Below are 15,458 nucleotides of genomic sequence, written 5' to 3' on the forward strand. Positions count from 1 at the left end.
ATTATGATGTTTTGATATCTTAAAAACCCTTTTTGACTGAGAGCAGACTGCTCCTCTGGGGCTAGCCAATTCTTAGAGATAGCAAAGGGCCTAGCCAGGAGCATACCTTTGATAGGCAGGCAAACCAGTCCAGAGCTGTAGTCACTCTCTTTGGCCCTTACACTACAGGAAGCAATATTCTTCTGCCTTAATCATCCCAGGACCACTAGAGACCACTGGAATTATTCAAACTAGCCAATGTTAGTTGTTTATCCTGCCTTGCTATGTCTCTCCCATGGAAACCTCATTTATGATCGTGGCATAAGTGCCTTCTCCCTCTACCTTGCCCTGGTTTCTGCCTCCTGACCACTCTGGTGTCTTTCTCATGTGGGCCTGCAAGTCATATCTCCTGTCTCTAGGACTTGTGAATATAACAAACCTTGTTATTCTGAGCCTTTTCTCTTGTGGCTACATGTGACTGACCATCACATAAAAGAATACAAAACAGTCAGAATCTCCATCCTTTTTAAATCTGAATGATATTCCATATAAATACGCTACATTTGGTTTATCCATTTCTCCCTCTATGGGCACTGGGTTGCTTCTACCTGTTGGCTTTTGTGCATAATGGTGCGATGAATATGGGTGTACAAATATATTTCTGGTTATAATTCCTTTGGGTCTATCCCCAGAAGTGGGTCATGTAATTCTGTGTTTAATTTTTTTTGAAGAAGTGCCATACTGTTTTCCACAGTGGCTGTATCATTTTACATTCCTACCATGCACTAGAGTTTCAGTTTCTCCACATCCTTGCCACCACTTGTTATTTTGTTTTGTTGTTTTTCATGGAAGTGAAGTGGTATCATAATGGAGGTGAAGTGGTATCTCATTGTGGTTTTGATTTGCACTTCCCTAATGACTGGTGCTGTTGAGCATCTTTTCATGTGCTTAATGGTCATTTGTATATCTTTGAAGAAATGTCTAAGTCCTTTGTCCATTTTTAAATCAGGTTTTTTTTTTTTTTGCTTATTTATTGTTGAGTTGCAGGAGTTCTTTCTCTGTTGTGGATTAACCACGTATCAGATATGTGATTTGCAAATGTTCTCTCTCATTCTGTGGGTTGCCTTTCCACTCTGTTGACTGTGTCTGATACACAGAAGTTTTTAATTTTGATATAGTCTAATTTATTTACTTATTTTTTGTTGCCTGTGCTTTTGGTGTTCATATCCAAGAAATCATTGTCAACTCTAGTGTCATGAAATTTTCCCCCATGCTTTCTTTTAAGAGTTTTGTAGTTTCTGGTTTTACCTTTCGGTCTTTGATCCATTTTAAGTTAATTTTTGTATGTAGTGAAGGTAAGGGTATAATATCATTCTTTTGCGTGTGGATATCCAGTCTAACCAACACTATTTGTTGAAGAGACTGTTCTTTTCACATTTGAATGGTCTGGGCTCCCTTGTCAAAGATCATTGTCAGGGCCTAATGTTGAGTCTTTGAATTATAAACCATGAGCCACCTGTGGCCAGTCTCTTTCCTGGGTGCCTCTGTCAGAGCCACTTTCTTAAAAGCTCCTTTTACTTTAGCATGATGCTTCTTAAAAGAGCATTTGCTTAAAACAATTAATTTCCCCCTGGTTTTGTGTGCAGGGGTGTGTGCATCTGTGTGTGTGTGTGTGTGTGTGTGTGTGTGTGTGTGTGTGTGTATTTATTCCAAACTGTTATCCCTTAAAACCTTTATTGCACTATTGCACTTAATACTCATTTGGCACTTCCCACTTCAAGTTGTTAAGGTTTTATGTCTGTAGGTCTTTTTTAATTTAATGAGAGTAAGAGCCCTGGAAGCCTAAACTCTAATACCATAAAATAACCAGAAAAGTCTCTTGCAAAAAAGTAGGTTCTCAATTGACTGACTTAACACAGGCTTTTGAATGACATCACCAAAGGTTATTTGGTGTCTGGAGACAGAAAACTTGCTGAATCCATTGAAGTTGAAGAAAGATGCTACTTACTATTTATAGTAGTTAACAAATCTGTCTAAAATGAAGAACAGTCCTTTTAGGAAATGTAAGCACTATATACATAATACATAGAATTGTGTTGGGGTGTTTTCCAAAATGCCAACAGCTCTTTGAAGCCAATATGACTTGGTTGTCCTGACAGATGTTAGAGTGGTTGGCTCAAATTCATAATCATTGTTTTCATTTACATGGAGGTCTGGAAAATATGGCTCGGGCAACAGACTGCTGGGTATGCAATTTAATGAGACTGTGAGCTCAGAAGTACCGCTCATAGTTCTGAAGGTAGAGTGCGGAAGTCCATTTGTGAATGACTGGTCATTTAGCAAAACTGAAGGAAGCTTATCGAAATAATTGCAGATACAAACACTCTTGTATCTGAAATGATTTGTTTCATATGCAAAGGTTCAGAGTCTTTCTCCTGTTCCTCTGGGGAAGAAATATTCTGAAATTGGTGCTGTCATTCCCTTTATCAGTTGCTAAGTGCAGAGAAGAGAACCTTCTTCTTTTCAGAGGGCATGAACCCCTGACTCAGAGGTTGGCTGGCTCTGCAATCTCATTATTGGTTTTCTTTAAGGGGAAATGAGCCAATTTTACCTCTGATGCACAATGTTGGATTACAATCTCTCGTCTATACATTTTATGCCTTCGTAGTTGAAATTGTAATTCCTTGACTTACTAAAGTGTTATTTATTTTTTAATTATAGGAATTTAGATCTGTGATACGTGTATGTGTCTTTAGGTTTTCCAATAACAATAATCAGTATTCCTTATTCTTCTCTGATGCATACGCTCTCCAATCTTTGCTTTGAGTCACTTTGCTTTAGAACAATTAAGAAGTCAGGTGATGGATAGGGGACTGGAGCTGTCTCTGATATTACTCATCACTGGGGGTTTGGTTTTATAGAAAACGTTGACATTAAGTTGCTTATGCAGTGTCTTTTACCATTTAGCATTTATCGTCTTATATTTTCTTTGCTATATAATCAGCTTAACAAATATTGCAGGATATCTTTACAGTCATCTATTCCTGGCAACTTGCAATGTATAAATGTCCTGTTTTCCAAGAATTTGTTAAATACCAGTAAGAATCTCTAATCCTTTGAGAATTTTAAAAAAGGAAGAGAGGCAGGGTTTGAATAGCAACTATAAGGCAAATCCAAAAAAAAAAAAAAAAAATCCACCCCTTTTTCACATACCCATGAGGTGTTAGTGCATGAGTCAAAGGAAGCTGAATACCGCTTTCCTCAGTCTCTCTGGCACAAAGTGTTAACACACGTGTATTTTTCTCCACAGTAAAACCGACTGTAATTGACGTTGACATCTATGTTAACAGCATTGGTCCTGTGTCATCAATAAACATGGTAAGAAGCTCTTTTCTGATTTGAAGACCTTTATATCAGTTCTTACTTACATTCTTGTCATGAGTTTCTGTTCAAGATTTATCATGCAGGTTTAAATTCACAATGGACTTCTTAAATCTATAGCATTGATTGGTAGTTTAAATATTGAAAATGATTTTAAAAAATCACGGAGTGGAGTTTGTGACCCTAGTAGTGAGACATGGCTCTAGTGTTTAAAAGGCATCTCATCTACACCTTCTCCACACACATATTTAATGCACATAGATTTTCGGATGAGATTATTTGCAATTAGGTAGTCATTGGCTATATCTGATTTATCCTATTAAGGATAAATATAAATGACAGCTTTTTAACTTTTGGTTCGGTTTTTCAAGATCCCGAAGAGCTGCCTTTAGTGTTTCTTAGGAAAGGATCTGAGATTACCCAGTTTATACTTTGCTCTTCAGTTTGAACTCTGGGGGTAAATAAGCTGCCTTATTTTTATTTATTTATTTATTTTTGGCAAGAGAAAGTATGGCATCAAGTATATGATTTTCCTGAGTAGGGTATTTTCACAGATTTAGAAGCAAAATGAGCTCCAGAAGTAACTGCAATGTGAAAGAAGGCCTTCCCTGTAAAAAGTGCTTAGCTATGAGGAAAGTGTTGGAATGCTGGAATTCATTAGCATAAAAGTGTCCCATGAGGTGCTGCAGGCCATGATGCGGCTCCCTGAGAGGAGTATGCAGGGTTCCAAGAACACACACTGGCATTTGTGGACCCAGTGATGGCAGGAACTCTTGTATGCTGGGGGGCTTCTTTGTATTTTACTGCTGCACACTGGCTCCTGGATTTGGGGGAGGTGAGGCTGAGGGTGGGGAATTGCCAAAATGCTGACTTAGATGCTGTCTTTTCATTGCAATGTTCTGTGGATAGAAATAATCCCTCCAGAATTAGTAGCAAAATCAGTTCTTTTCATTGCCAGATATTAAAAGTGTTTATCTTTTCTCTGATGATATAAAGTTTTCTATGTAGGGGTAAAATTATATTTATGGGTGACTCACTTAAAAAAAAACCATGTTATCCATAAATTGGGGATGGGGCACTGGCAAAGAAGTGAAATGAATAAAAGAGAATTCAGTTCACACAGCCTATGTGCTGCTGATTGTAAAATGTAAATTATAAATGTAATATTCCCTTTCCTTGATATATAATTATTCAGTTGACTGCGTAAAGACTATCATCACTTCTTAGTTCATTTTTTTCTTATTCTGGAGTTTTATTTTCTTACATCAGTTCCACATTATTCATCACCCCTATGTCTAACACTAATTTATATCTAACACTAAAAAAGAAGTGCCTCCATAGAGATATAGTTACAAAATTATTTTAGAAACAGGTGCTTGCATTTATATATCTTAGGGATTTTCATGAACTCCTATAGCTTTGATATCTACTCAGTGCCCAGGATTAAGCTTTGCTATTGGAATTGATAGAAATTTCTGCCTGGAAGTCATAGGCTTCACAGGAGGAGGCTAAGTAAGTGACAGTCACCCACAGAGTGATAAGGACTCTGCTAATGGGCAAGTCCCCTCTTGGGAAAGCTGGTAACATTTGGAGTAGATTTCTCTCAATCTGAAACTTGATTGGTAGGCAGGTGTTTGCCAAGTGGGTCAGCATGGGGAAGTCCTCAGTAGCAGTCAGGAACACAGGTGTGTGACCTGATGGAGGGAATGGGGGCTAGTGTGCTGTTTGAAAAGCCAAGGGAATGGGGTGTGGCTAGACAGCACCTTGGACCTGCCTGGGACTGAGGCCCTGAAGCCTTTATGAAGAGTTGGGCTTTATCCTTAGGCAGACCTTGGCATTTGGGAAGTGTGCAGACCCACTTCCATCTAAGATATGTATGGGTCAAATTTCGTAAAATTGGTCTGAATCTAGCAAAGATCTCTAGTCAGACCCCTTCCTCCATTTTAAAGAGAGAGAGCAAGCAATTACATGGCATAGAACTGACAGTGAAAAAAAAGAAGATAGCAGGAGGGGAAGAATGAAGGGGGGGAATCAGAGGGGGAGATGAACCATGAGAGACGATGGACTCTGAAAAACAAACTGAGGGTTCTAGAGGGGAGGGGGTTGGGAGGATGGGTTAGTCTGGTGATGGGTATTAAAGAAGGCACGTTCTGCATGGAGCACTGGGTGTTATACGCAAACAATGAATCATGGAACACTACATCAAAAACTAATGATGAGATGTATGGTGATTAACATAACATAAAAAAAGGAAAATTATTATTTAAAATAATTTACTCTGATCCCTTCATCAAGAGGGGACGAATGATCTTAAATGGTCTGAGATATTGTAAGACCTGCGAAAAATACATGAGCATCAAGACCATATATGTTCTGTGGCAGACACACCAAAATACTGCTGTTAGATTTTTAATAAGTGAGATTGAGTAGAAAGCTTTTCCAGTTAACCTCCCATTTGAAAAAATAGCTTGAATATCTTGAAAATTCATTTGGTCCAATTTTTCTTTCTTTCTAGGAGTTATCTACTACAGTGAAAGGGGAGGCCAATAAATGTTGGTTGCCTTTTATTGGTGAAAGTGAAGCAAGTGTCTAGACAACAGTGGGCAAGCTGAATGATAGGAAATGCATTGCTCTGGAAATAGTGACATGTTTATAGACCATTCTCAGCAGAGCTAGAGTTGTCTAGACTGTCCCTCTGCTTCCAAGAGGAATATTAATGTACTACTAACATATGTCAGCTAAGCAAAGCATAAAGGGTAGGCAAAGGTTAGATAGATAGATAGATAGATAGATAGATAGATAGATAGATAGATAGGCAAAGGCTTGTTTTATAGATAGATAGATCAATTGATCAATCTAGGTATACACAGATACATTTAGATATTCAATTCCTATGTTCTCTGGGGTGAATTTCTCTATTTCCATCTTTGTTCATTCAGTAAACATTTGACGTACGACTACTGTGTGTCATGCATGGTGCTGGGTGCAGGTTGAGACAAAGATGAGTGGGAGGAGCAAGTCCAGGTTCATAAACAAACCATCATGCTACATAGGGGGCCAGAGCAAAGATAGATTCAATGCCAAGTGTCCCCAAAGGGGAATATCCCATAGCCCTGAGGGATGTTTCAAGAGGCTCATGAATCGAAAGCTTCTGAATTGCTTTTTTTTTTAAATTTATATGTTTATTTTTTTAAAAGACTTATTTTTTTTTAGAGCAGTTTTAGGTTCACAGCAAAATTTAGAGGAAGGTACAGAGATTTTTCCATATAACCCCTGCCTTCACACATGTGCAGCCTTGCCCCATATGAACACCACCTCCCCTCAACCAGAGTGGTACATTTGTTACAATCAGTGAACCTATAGTGACTTCTTTATCAGTCAAATATCCTAGTTTACATCAGGGTTCACTCTTGGTGGTGTACATCGGTGGATTTAGACAAATGTGTGAAGATGTATCCACCATTATAGGATCATACAGAATAGTTTTACTACCCTAAAAACCCTGTTTGTCAGTTGCTTCTTGAAGGATGAGTATTTCTAACCTTTGTGCTCCAAACTTGAAAATGTCCAAACTTCGAAATTCTGCTTGGAAGTCAAAAGGATAAAGGGGTTCTTCTCACATTGCTGAAATCATCACATACATCCACTCTAACACCAAACAGTGCAGTTTCAAAAGAATGTAAAGTGCTTCAAAGTGGACCTCATGAAAAGTAAAAGGAATTTAAAAGTAGAGGGTTGATGGTGTAAGTGGTATTGGGAATTGAGTCAGCAATAATAATAAAAAGAAGAATATGAGAGAGATCAAAGCAATCAAATTAAAGAATCTATTATGGGGAAAAAAGTACAATTTAGAGATGTGTGTGGGATTTAACATATAAATTTTTATTGGGGTTTTGACTGTAATGCTAAAACCTGATAAAATTATGGCTTCCTCCCACCAAATATTCATTTAACAACCAAGGAAAGAGAGAAAACAATTATTTCTACTCCTTTTTCCTCTCCTCCCTCCCACTTTTCTGTTTCTTTTATTGATATTATTAATACTGAAGATTTAGTTTCAGATATTCTCTCTGCTAAATAAAAATGAAGTTGCATTTCAGTCTGTTGTTTAATAGACTGATTCTCATTGTCTTGTTTATCCTGGAGTTGTTTATGCTTTTTCTAGTTACTGAGAAGATTAGAAATGGTTCACACATGTTGAGGAGAATCTTTTTTTACCATCTTTAATCACATTCTCTGTCTTTGTCACTACAGGATATCTAAATGTGCACAATTCTTTTTTTATTAAAAATTTTACTTATTTGAGAGAGAGAGAGAGAGAGCACAAGTAGGGGGGTAGTGGCAGAGGGAGAGGGAGAAGCAGACTCCCTGCTGAGCAGGGAGCCCTATGCAGGACTTGATCCCAGGACCCTGGGATCATGACCTGAGCTGAAGGCAGATGCTTAACTGACTGAGTCACCCAGGTGCCCCTAAATGTGCACAATTCTTAATAGAAATTGTGCAGCATTTATTTTAAGACTGGTAATCTGAAGATCAGGAGAGCTTGCACATTTATTTTTGAGAGTGATCACCATAAGCAACATTTTAGGAGAGGAACAAAGAAAACTAATGCTTTGATACCTACTCTGTGGTATCGACCTCATCTCCTTTGATCTTCACAAGGTCATGGTAGAGAAGATACTGCTATTTTCCATATACTGTGTTTGTAATGAGTATGTGAAGCTCTTGAAGATGGAGATCCTGGAGCAATGGTTCCAAGTATGACCAGCTGCACTTCTGTAGTCAGTATCAAAATACAGCTGCAGCACTTACGGAGTTTCAGCTTTAATTTGGAAGTTGAGATGATAAAGGCTCAGAGTGAATGTAATGTTAGAATTGTTTTCCTTTTTAAAAAAAATTAATAGACTTTATTTTTTTTAGAGCAGCTTTAAAAATATTTTCTCAGCTTTGTTGAGATAGAATTGACATATAACAGTGTATAAGTTTATGGTTTACAGCTTGACAATTGGATATATGTACTCTGCAAAATGATTACCACAATAAGGTTAGTTAATACCTCTATTACCCAACATAGTTACTCCCCCTTTTTTGTGATGAGAACTCTTAAGATCTTAGCAACTTTCAAGTGTATAATACAATATTATTAACTATAATCAGCATGCTGTATGTTAGATTCCCAGAACTTATTCGTCTTGATGCTGCAGGTTTGTACCATTTGAGCAACATCTCCCCGTTTCCCCCACTCCCAGCCCCTTACAGCCATGATTCTACTCTGTTTCTATGATTTCCGTTTCTTTAGATTCCACATATAAGAATATCATACAGTATTTGTCATTCTCTGACTCACATAATGTAGCATAATTTTAAATTTACAAAAATTGGGCAGAAATCACAGAGAGTTCCCATATGTACCTACACACACACACACACACACACACACACACACATACACACACACACACACACCTTTTCCTATCATTAACATCTCTCATTAGTATGGTACATTTGTTACAACTGATGAAAGAATATTGATATATTATTATTAGCTGATGTCTGTAGTTTTTATTAAGGTTCACTTTTGGTGTTGTACATTCAATGGGTTTTCACCAATGTATGATGACATGTATCCACCATTGTTGTATCACATAAAAATATTTTCACTGCACTATCAATCCTCTGTGCTCTACCTGCTCATCCCTATGCTCTAACCTCTAGCAACTACCGATCTTTTTACTGTCTCCATCGGTTGCCTTTTCCAGAAAGTCATACAGTTGGAATCCTAGAGAATGTAGCCCTCTCAGCCTGGCTTCTTTGCCTTTATTTTTAAGAGAACTGGTGCTGAGTCATCTGAGGAAATCCAAGACACATAGTGATTGAGTCAATATGATGTGACTATACTAGCTGGTTGTGATGACGTGTTACCTAGAAATGAAGGGGGCCTCTGTACAGGTCCTGAGGACAGGTCACACATCACCAGAATATGCTCCATGGCCTAAAATTATAAAACCTGTGGGAGGACATGCAGCCAGGAGGGGAAGGCGGGGAACGTGGGCTCGTGAAGCTTGTTGTGACGTCTGTGAACCTCATCCCAGCTCCTCTTGCTGTTGGCTGAAGTTTTAAGAGGTGAAGTCAGGTGACCACGTGGAATCATGGAAGCCCAGAAGGGAGGAAGGTAAATTCCATTACAGAAAGATCTGTTATTACTACAGGTTGCCCATTGCTTCATAAAACTTTTCCGAAGGCATCTAAGCTCAGGAAAGTCCAAAGGAAGGGAAGGCTGCAGTGCCCTGGAGGCGCCCTTGGTTTGGTTTTCTTTGCATTTATCGTGCTCACAGTTCATAGCAGTTTTGCATCTGTACTTTGATACCTTTCATCAGTTTTTTAAAAATGTTGGCCATTATTTCTTAAAATCTGGCTTCCGCACCATTCTTTCTCCCTCTTCACTCTCTAATACTCCAATCACATGCATGTTAAATGTTTCCCCCACATTCCACTTGTCCCGTATGCTTGTGGCCTTTTTGACATCACTTTGGTCCACGCTTCAGTCAGTGGAAAAGCTTCCAGCCTACCTTTCAGCAAATTGTCACTCCTCATCTGTGTCCAGTTATCTCTGAAAGCCATTTGTTGAGTTCTTAATTTCAACTCTAAAATTTTAATTTGGTTGTTTCTAAGTGAGTTCTCTGGTGAAATTCTCCATCTTGCAATCTATTTCCTTGAACACATTAATTATTAAATGTGGCTGATAGCTGCAGGATCTGGCTATCTGTGGCACCAGTTTTATTGCCTGTTTTGTTAATTGGCCCCATTTCCTGGTGTGCCTGATAATTTTGATTATGTGCAGAAACTTGTGGAGGCTTCAGGTGATGTTCCCTCTCATGTCTGGACATCACAGCTGGTGTGGTCTGGTCTTCAGTCTTACCAAGGCACAGTTGGGCTCTGTTTCTCTCCTACTCCAGGGCATAGCTCCCCAGGGGTCCCAACTGAGGTCCTGGGATGCTTCCCAGGGCCCCTCCAAAAAGATTCTAAACTCTAGTTTTTATATTTTTGCCACCAGAAAATAGCCGACAATTCTGCTCTTCTTTTAAAGCCGTTTTTATGACTGCTTTTTAACTTTTCTATGAGGTCTAGTCAGTAAATGTATTGAGGGCAAATGAGTATTGTATGGCTCACTTCCCCATCATTTGTTTTCTCTGAAATCTTAGCCTCTCGTATATACCATATATACAAAGGAATATTACTCAGCCATGAGAAAGGATGAATACCCACCATTTGTATCGACGTGGATGGAACTGGAGGGGATTATGCTGAGTGAAGTAAGTCAAGCAGAGAAAGACAATTATCATATGGTTTCACTCGTATGTGGAACCTAAGGAATAGTGTGGAGGACCACAGGGAAAGGGAGGGAAAACTCAATGGGAAGAAATCAGAGAGGGAGACAAATCATGAGAGACTCTGGACTCTGGGAACCAAATTGAGGGATATAGAAGGGAGGGGGGTGGGGAGGATGGGGTCATCAGGTGATGGATATTAAGGAGGGCACATGTAGTGATGAGCACTGGGTGTTATACGGAACTAATGAATCATTAAACACTACATCAAAAAGTAATGATGTATGAAATGCTGGCTAATTGAATGTAATAATTAAAAATAAATAGATAGATAGATAAATAAATAAATAAATAAATAAAGACTTTTTCAACCTGAGATCCAGCAAGCCTCATTCTGTAGCAGGTGCTCACTTGACTGTGAGTCCTGAAGCCAACACCCACATCTCTTTTTGATTCCCCTAGTATTTGATGCCCTGATAAGTATGTGTAAAATGAATAAAAGGACAAAAATCATTTTCACCCTCTGTTTCTCCACATACATACCCATTAGTATATCTTTATGTGTGAAAACATATACATCCTTCACACCATACACTTTGCCATGTCATTAGGTTACAATTTTATTAGTTAATAGACTAACTTCTCTTTAGTAATATTAGCTAACACTTTTCCAGTACTTCCACTGTTGCAAGAAATTAATCCTGACAATAAACCTATGGAGGATATTAATATCATCACCCAAGCTATGGCTAATGGAGCTAAAGCTTAGAATCCTCATGTTCCATCTCAAAGGCTATCCATCCGGAAGATGGTAGAACAACCACTCACCCTTTGAAGTAAAAAGGAAATCAGTGTGAGCTATCCTAACAGGCACATCTTAAATGTAAAATCTATGCATTTTAAGTTTATACCGTATGTCTTATTTTCTTTGTCCTCTTGTGTCTTGGAATTTTTTACCATTTTATACAAAATGTTATTAGAGATATTACCTGGTAGGATGGGGCATTCATGTGCATTGTGTGAATGGATGTGAACTTTTCAGTGACTTAAGAACAGTGAAATATCTGTAATGATAATAAAGCATCTCTCCTTTGTTAGTGGTGATCTTGCATACAAACTCCTTTAAATGTATGAGTAGCTTCTTATTTTTTTCATCTTGAACTTTTCCATTTCTGTTGCATATTTCACAATTAATATCTGTCATTCTTCACAATATGGGCTCCATGATGAACCTCTGAAAAGAGCATCTTCTTTTTGTTGTATATAGAAACCATTTTCTGAAAGGGTGGGCTATTGAATTGGGACTCACTATTAAAGAATCTGAAGAAGCTCTTGCATCTTACCTTGATTAAGTGCCCACAAGCCTTCACACAGGTCCAGCTTGCCTAGAGGCAGGAAATAGCACTCAGTTTGTTGTGGTCTTATTTTGCACCTGTGGTGGGATTAGAAGGACAGGTGTGTTGTGCTGAGGTGTTGCTACAGGTGGCAGGGTACAATTATTGGCTCCTAAGGGTGGTTGGTCACATGTATCTTTCAGAGAAGTCCTTCCTGTAGGATTGTGGAGGATGACAGTAGGGGCTAACAAGACTGAGTTAGGGAGATCTCTGAGGATTGCTATGCAAGTCTAGGGTGAGAAATGTGAGTCCTGAACCTGAATAGTGGTGGTAGGATATAGAGGTGAGTGTGCACTTGAGAAATGTAAATTCCCAGACATGATGATTGACCTCATGTAGGTATTAAAGAATGGGAGAAGTCAGGGTGACTCACAGTCTAACAGAGTTCGTTAATCCAATAAATATTACTGAGCACCCACTATGTGCCAGATGCTGAGGCAGGTAATGGGACACAATGTTTGTGTAATAAACTGCAAAAGGCCACAGTGTTTATGCAAGTTCAATTCCTATAGCATGAAACATTGAACAAACACAAGCACTATGGCTTCAATTTGTGGGCAGATCCACAAAGAAGTTAAACACATCAATGTGACCACACACTCAAGGTTTCCTTTTGTGAGAGTGGAGACATCTAGATATGCTTGCTTATTGATGCCAGATCACAGTGGGGGCTTTGTAGAACACAGTAAGGTGTTTGGAACTTATTCTAGGTTCAGGAGGAAACCTATGGAAGTTACTAAACAGGTAAATTATGTAGCTTATCTTTCAGAACTACTAGTGCTGTACCCTGACTACGCAAAGGGTTGAAAGGCCAGCTTTACCCTTGTCACCCAGTTCCCTGGAGGCAGCATATAGCATCTACAGATCTTGTTAATGAGGCCTGTGATGGCCTAATTGTATCTCCCCCATCAGGTCCCCCCTACTCAAATTCATTTATTGAAGTCTTTCCCCCAAGTACATTAGAATGTGACCTTATTTGGAAATAGAGTGGTTGTAAGTGTAACTAGTTACTGGAGTAGGGTGGGCCCTAATCCAACAAGACTAGCATTCTTATAAAAAGAAAATTTGGACACAGGCATGCGCATAAGGAGAACACCATGTGAAGATGAGGGTAGTGATCTACAAGCCAAGGAATGCCAAAGATGGCCAGCAAGCCCCCAGCAGCTAGAAGAAAGGCCAGGACTAAGGTCTCCTTCACAGGTCTCTGAGGGAATCGACCCCGATGCCACTTTGATCTTGGGCTTCCACCATCCAGAACTGTGAGACGCCTCATTCTGTTGTTTGAGCCACCCAGGTTGTGGTACTTCATTGTGGCAGCCCTAGCAGGGTAAGACAGGGCCCATCCCATATTTTTCAGGTTCTGGTCATTTATAAGAGGTTGTCACTTTCCATGTGACACTGACTTGCTGCTTCAAGGAGGCTGTAGTTCCCCCACTACCTTACCCCTTTCTCAGGACTCAGCATCACAAGCAGGGATGACTGACAGGTCAGTGGAAGCAGGCATAGCTTCCCTCTTTGTATAGCTACTCCCCTAGCCAGGTTGTGTTTCATATTATGTTACTGGTCTAGGACAGTCCTAGGAAGTAGGAATTATCGTTCCACTTAATAATGAAGAGTACAAGACCCACCCACAGAGAGTAAGTAGAAGGAGGACTTGAAGCCAAGGCTGGTTCTAGAGGTGTGAATGGTGCTTCCTGAATCTCCCATTCTGAGAAACGAAGCTGTTCACTGGCTCTGCAAGAGCCATAGCTGGGACCTGTGACCATTTTTCAGCTCACCAGCAATGAGACTTCCTAGGTAGGCAAGGAGGGTGTCAGTGTGGGTCACTGGACATGACCCATGGCCGTGAGGGATTATACAGAAGGGAGAATCGCAGTCCACCCCCCCACCCTGCCTCGCCAGGATGGCACCCACTGGTGTCAGCCCCTCATGGCCAGTGTGCCCCATTTCACACTTTGAGTGAGATCTGCAGGGGTTGTGAATCCCAAGGTCAACATGAACATCATATATTATGGCCCCCGTATCATTGCTGTGGCCAGGACACCTCCACATAAGTGATAACCACTTAGTTTTACATCGCTCTTTCCCATGAGACTCAGAAGTCCGCCAGGGCGTGGACTTGTGTGTCTGTCATCCCCTGACTAGCACAGATGCAGGACTCAGAGCAGACTTGCATTCGGTGGGTGGAGTGGTGTGGATGAATGATAGAAGCACTCTGAGAACAGAATGGTGGGGGTAATATTTAGGGATGTGCATTCTGGAGGGCAAGGAGAAAGGCCAGGACTAAGGTCTCCTTCACAGGTCTCTGTGAAGGATATCACAGTCTCACAGTTCTGGATGGTGGAAGCCCAAGATCAAGGTGGCATCGGGGTCGATTCCTTCAGAGACCTGTGAAGGAGACCTTAGTCCTGGCCTTTCTCCTAGGTTTAGCATCTTGTTCACTAACAAACCCTAGCATCTGCATGATGCCAGGCACAGAACACTAAATACTGGTGTTGACTGGAAGTCACACCTTTATCCTTTGAATCTAGGTTTCAGAGGCCCCAAGTTGTAGGCTGCTTGCTCATCCTTGTGCCTCTTACAGTACCTGCCATGGTGCTGGTCAGGTATGGGTCTATATTAGGTGGGTATGTGTGTGCCTAGCCTCACTGAACCAGTTGGAAGGGGAGAATCAACAACACCCGCGTTGGGAAAATGGGAAGAAATGTGTTCGCCTGTGGCTCTCTCCAGGTACTACTCAGTCAGTTTAAACTACTAGAATGATTTGGATTCTTGGAAAAAATGCTGCAATTCAAAACCGTGTCAGTTAAATACCATTTTCCTGAAAGTCACAATGCTATGACTAGGGGTTATTTCCCCACTAAATTATCTGATGTTCTGATAATTTTTGTTTCATAGAAATAACCACAAACATCATTTCAAATCAGCTACAATGGAAGTAACTTACATTGTGCAGTCAGGAATTTCCTGAAGTTTACAGAAACCACCTGGAATATTATGAATAACATAGCACTGTGCTCAGGGCTTCACTCAGTCGTGACATTCTAGACCCAGGCCTTACCACTCCCCAGGCCCAGACATTTCCTGTGTGGTGAGGCTAGCAGAATGGCCTGGACAGTAGAAGCTTCATGAAACCTGTTGATAACTTTCCCACTTTGGAGCGACCGCCATGCTCTCCCCAGTATCAGGGTGTGGGGGATGTGAGCAGTGCAGTGTGGACAGTCAGGAGTGCTTGGAGCTTGGCCCTCCCAAGGGCAGATCACTGATGCAAAGGGAGCAGGAAATGTCCAGAGAAAGAGGAAAATGTGTGCATGTGTTCTCTTCCTCATTTGTGAAGAGTAAGGAGATGACCAAGAGAGGCTGACCTTTGGAGAAG

General features: G+C 40.2%; 1 protein-coding gene across 7 annotated transcripts in view; it reads left to right on the forward strand.

The window, feature by feature from the left end:
• GABRG3 (gamma-aminobutyric acid type A receptor subunit gamma3) overlaps nt 1–15,458 on the forward strand; it is a 742,225-nt gene that overhangs the window by 52,950 nt on the left and 673,817 nt on the right. For all 7 annotated transcript variants that reach the window (XM_078079003.1, XM_078079001.1, XM_078079002.1 and 4 more), the window contains exon 3: nt 3,290–3,357. In XM_078079003.1, coding sequence (XP_077935129.1) covers nt 3,290–3,357 — 68 coding nt within the window. The remainder of the gene's footprint in view (nt 1–3,289; nt 3,358–15,458) is intronic.

The sequence above is a fragment of the Halichoerus grypus genome, chromosome 8 (assembly GCF_964656455.1).
Source record: "Halichoerus grypus chromosome 8, mHalGry1.hap1.1, whole genome shotgun sequence".
Lineage (NCBI taxonomy): Eukaryota > Metazoa > Chordata > Mammalia > Carnivora > Phocidae > Halichoerus > Halichoerus grypus.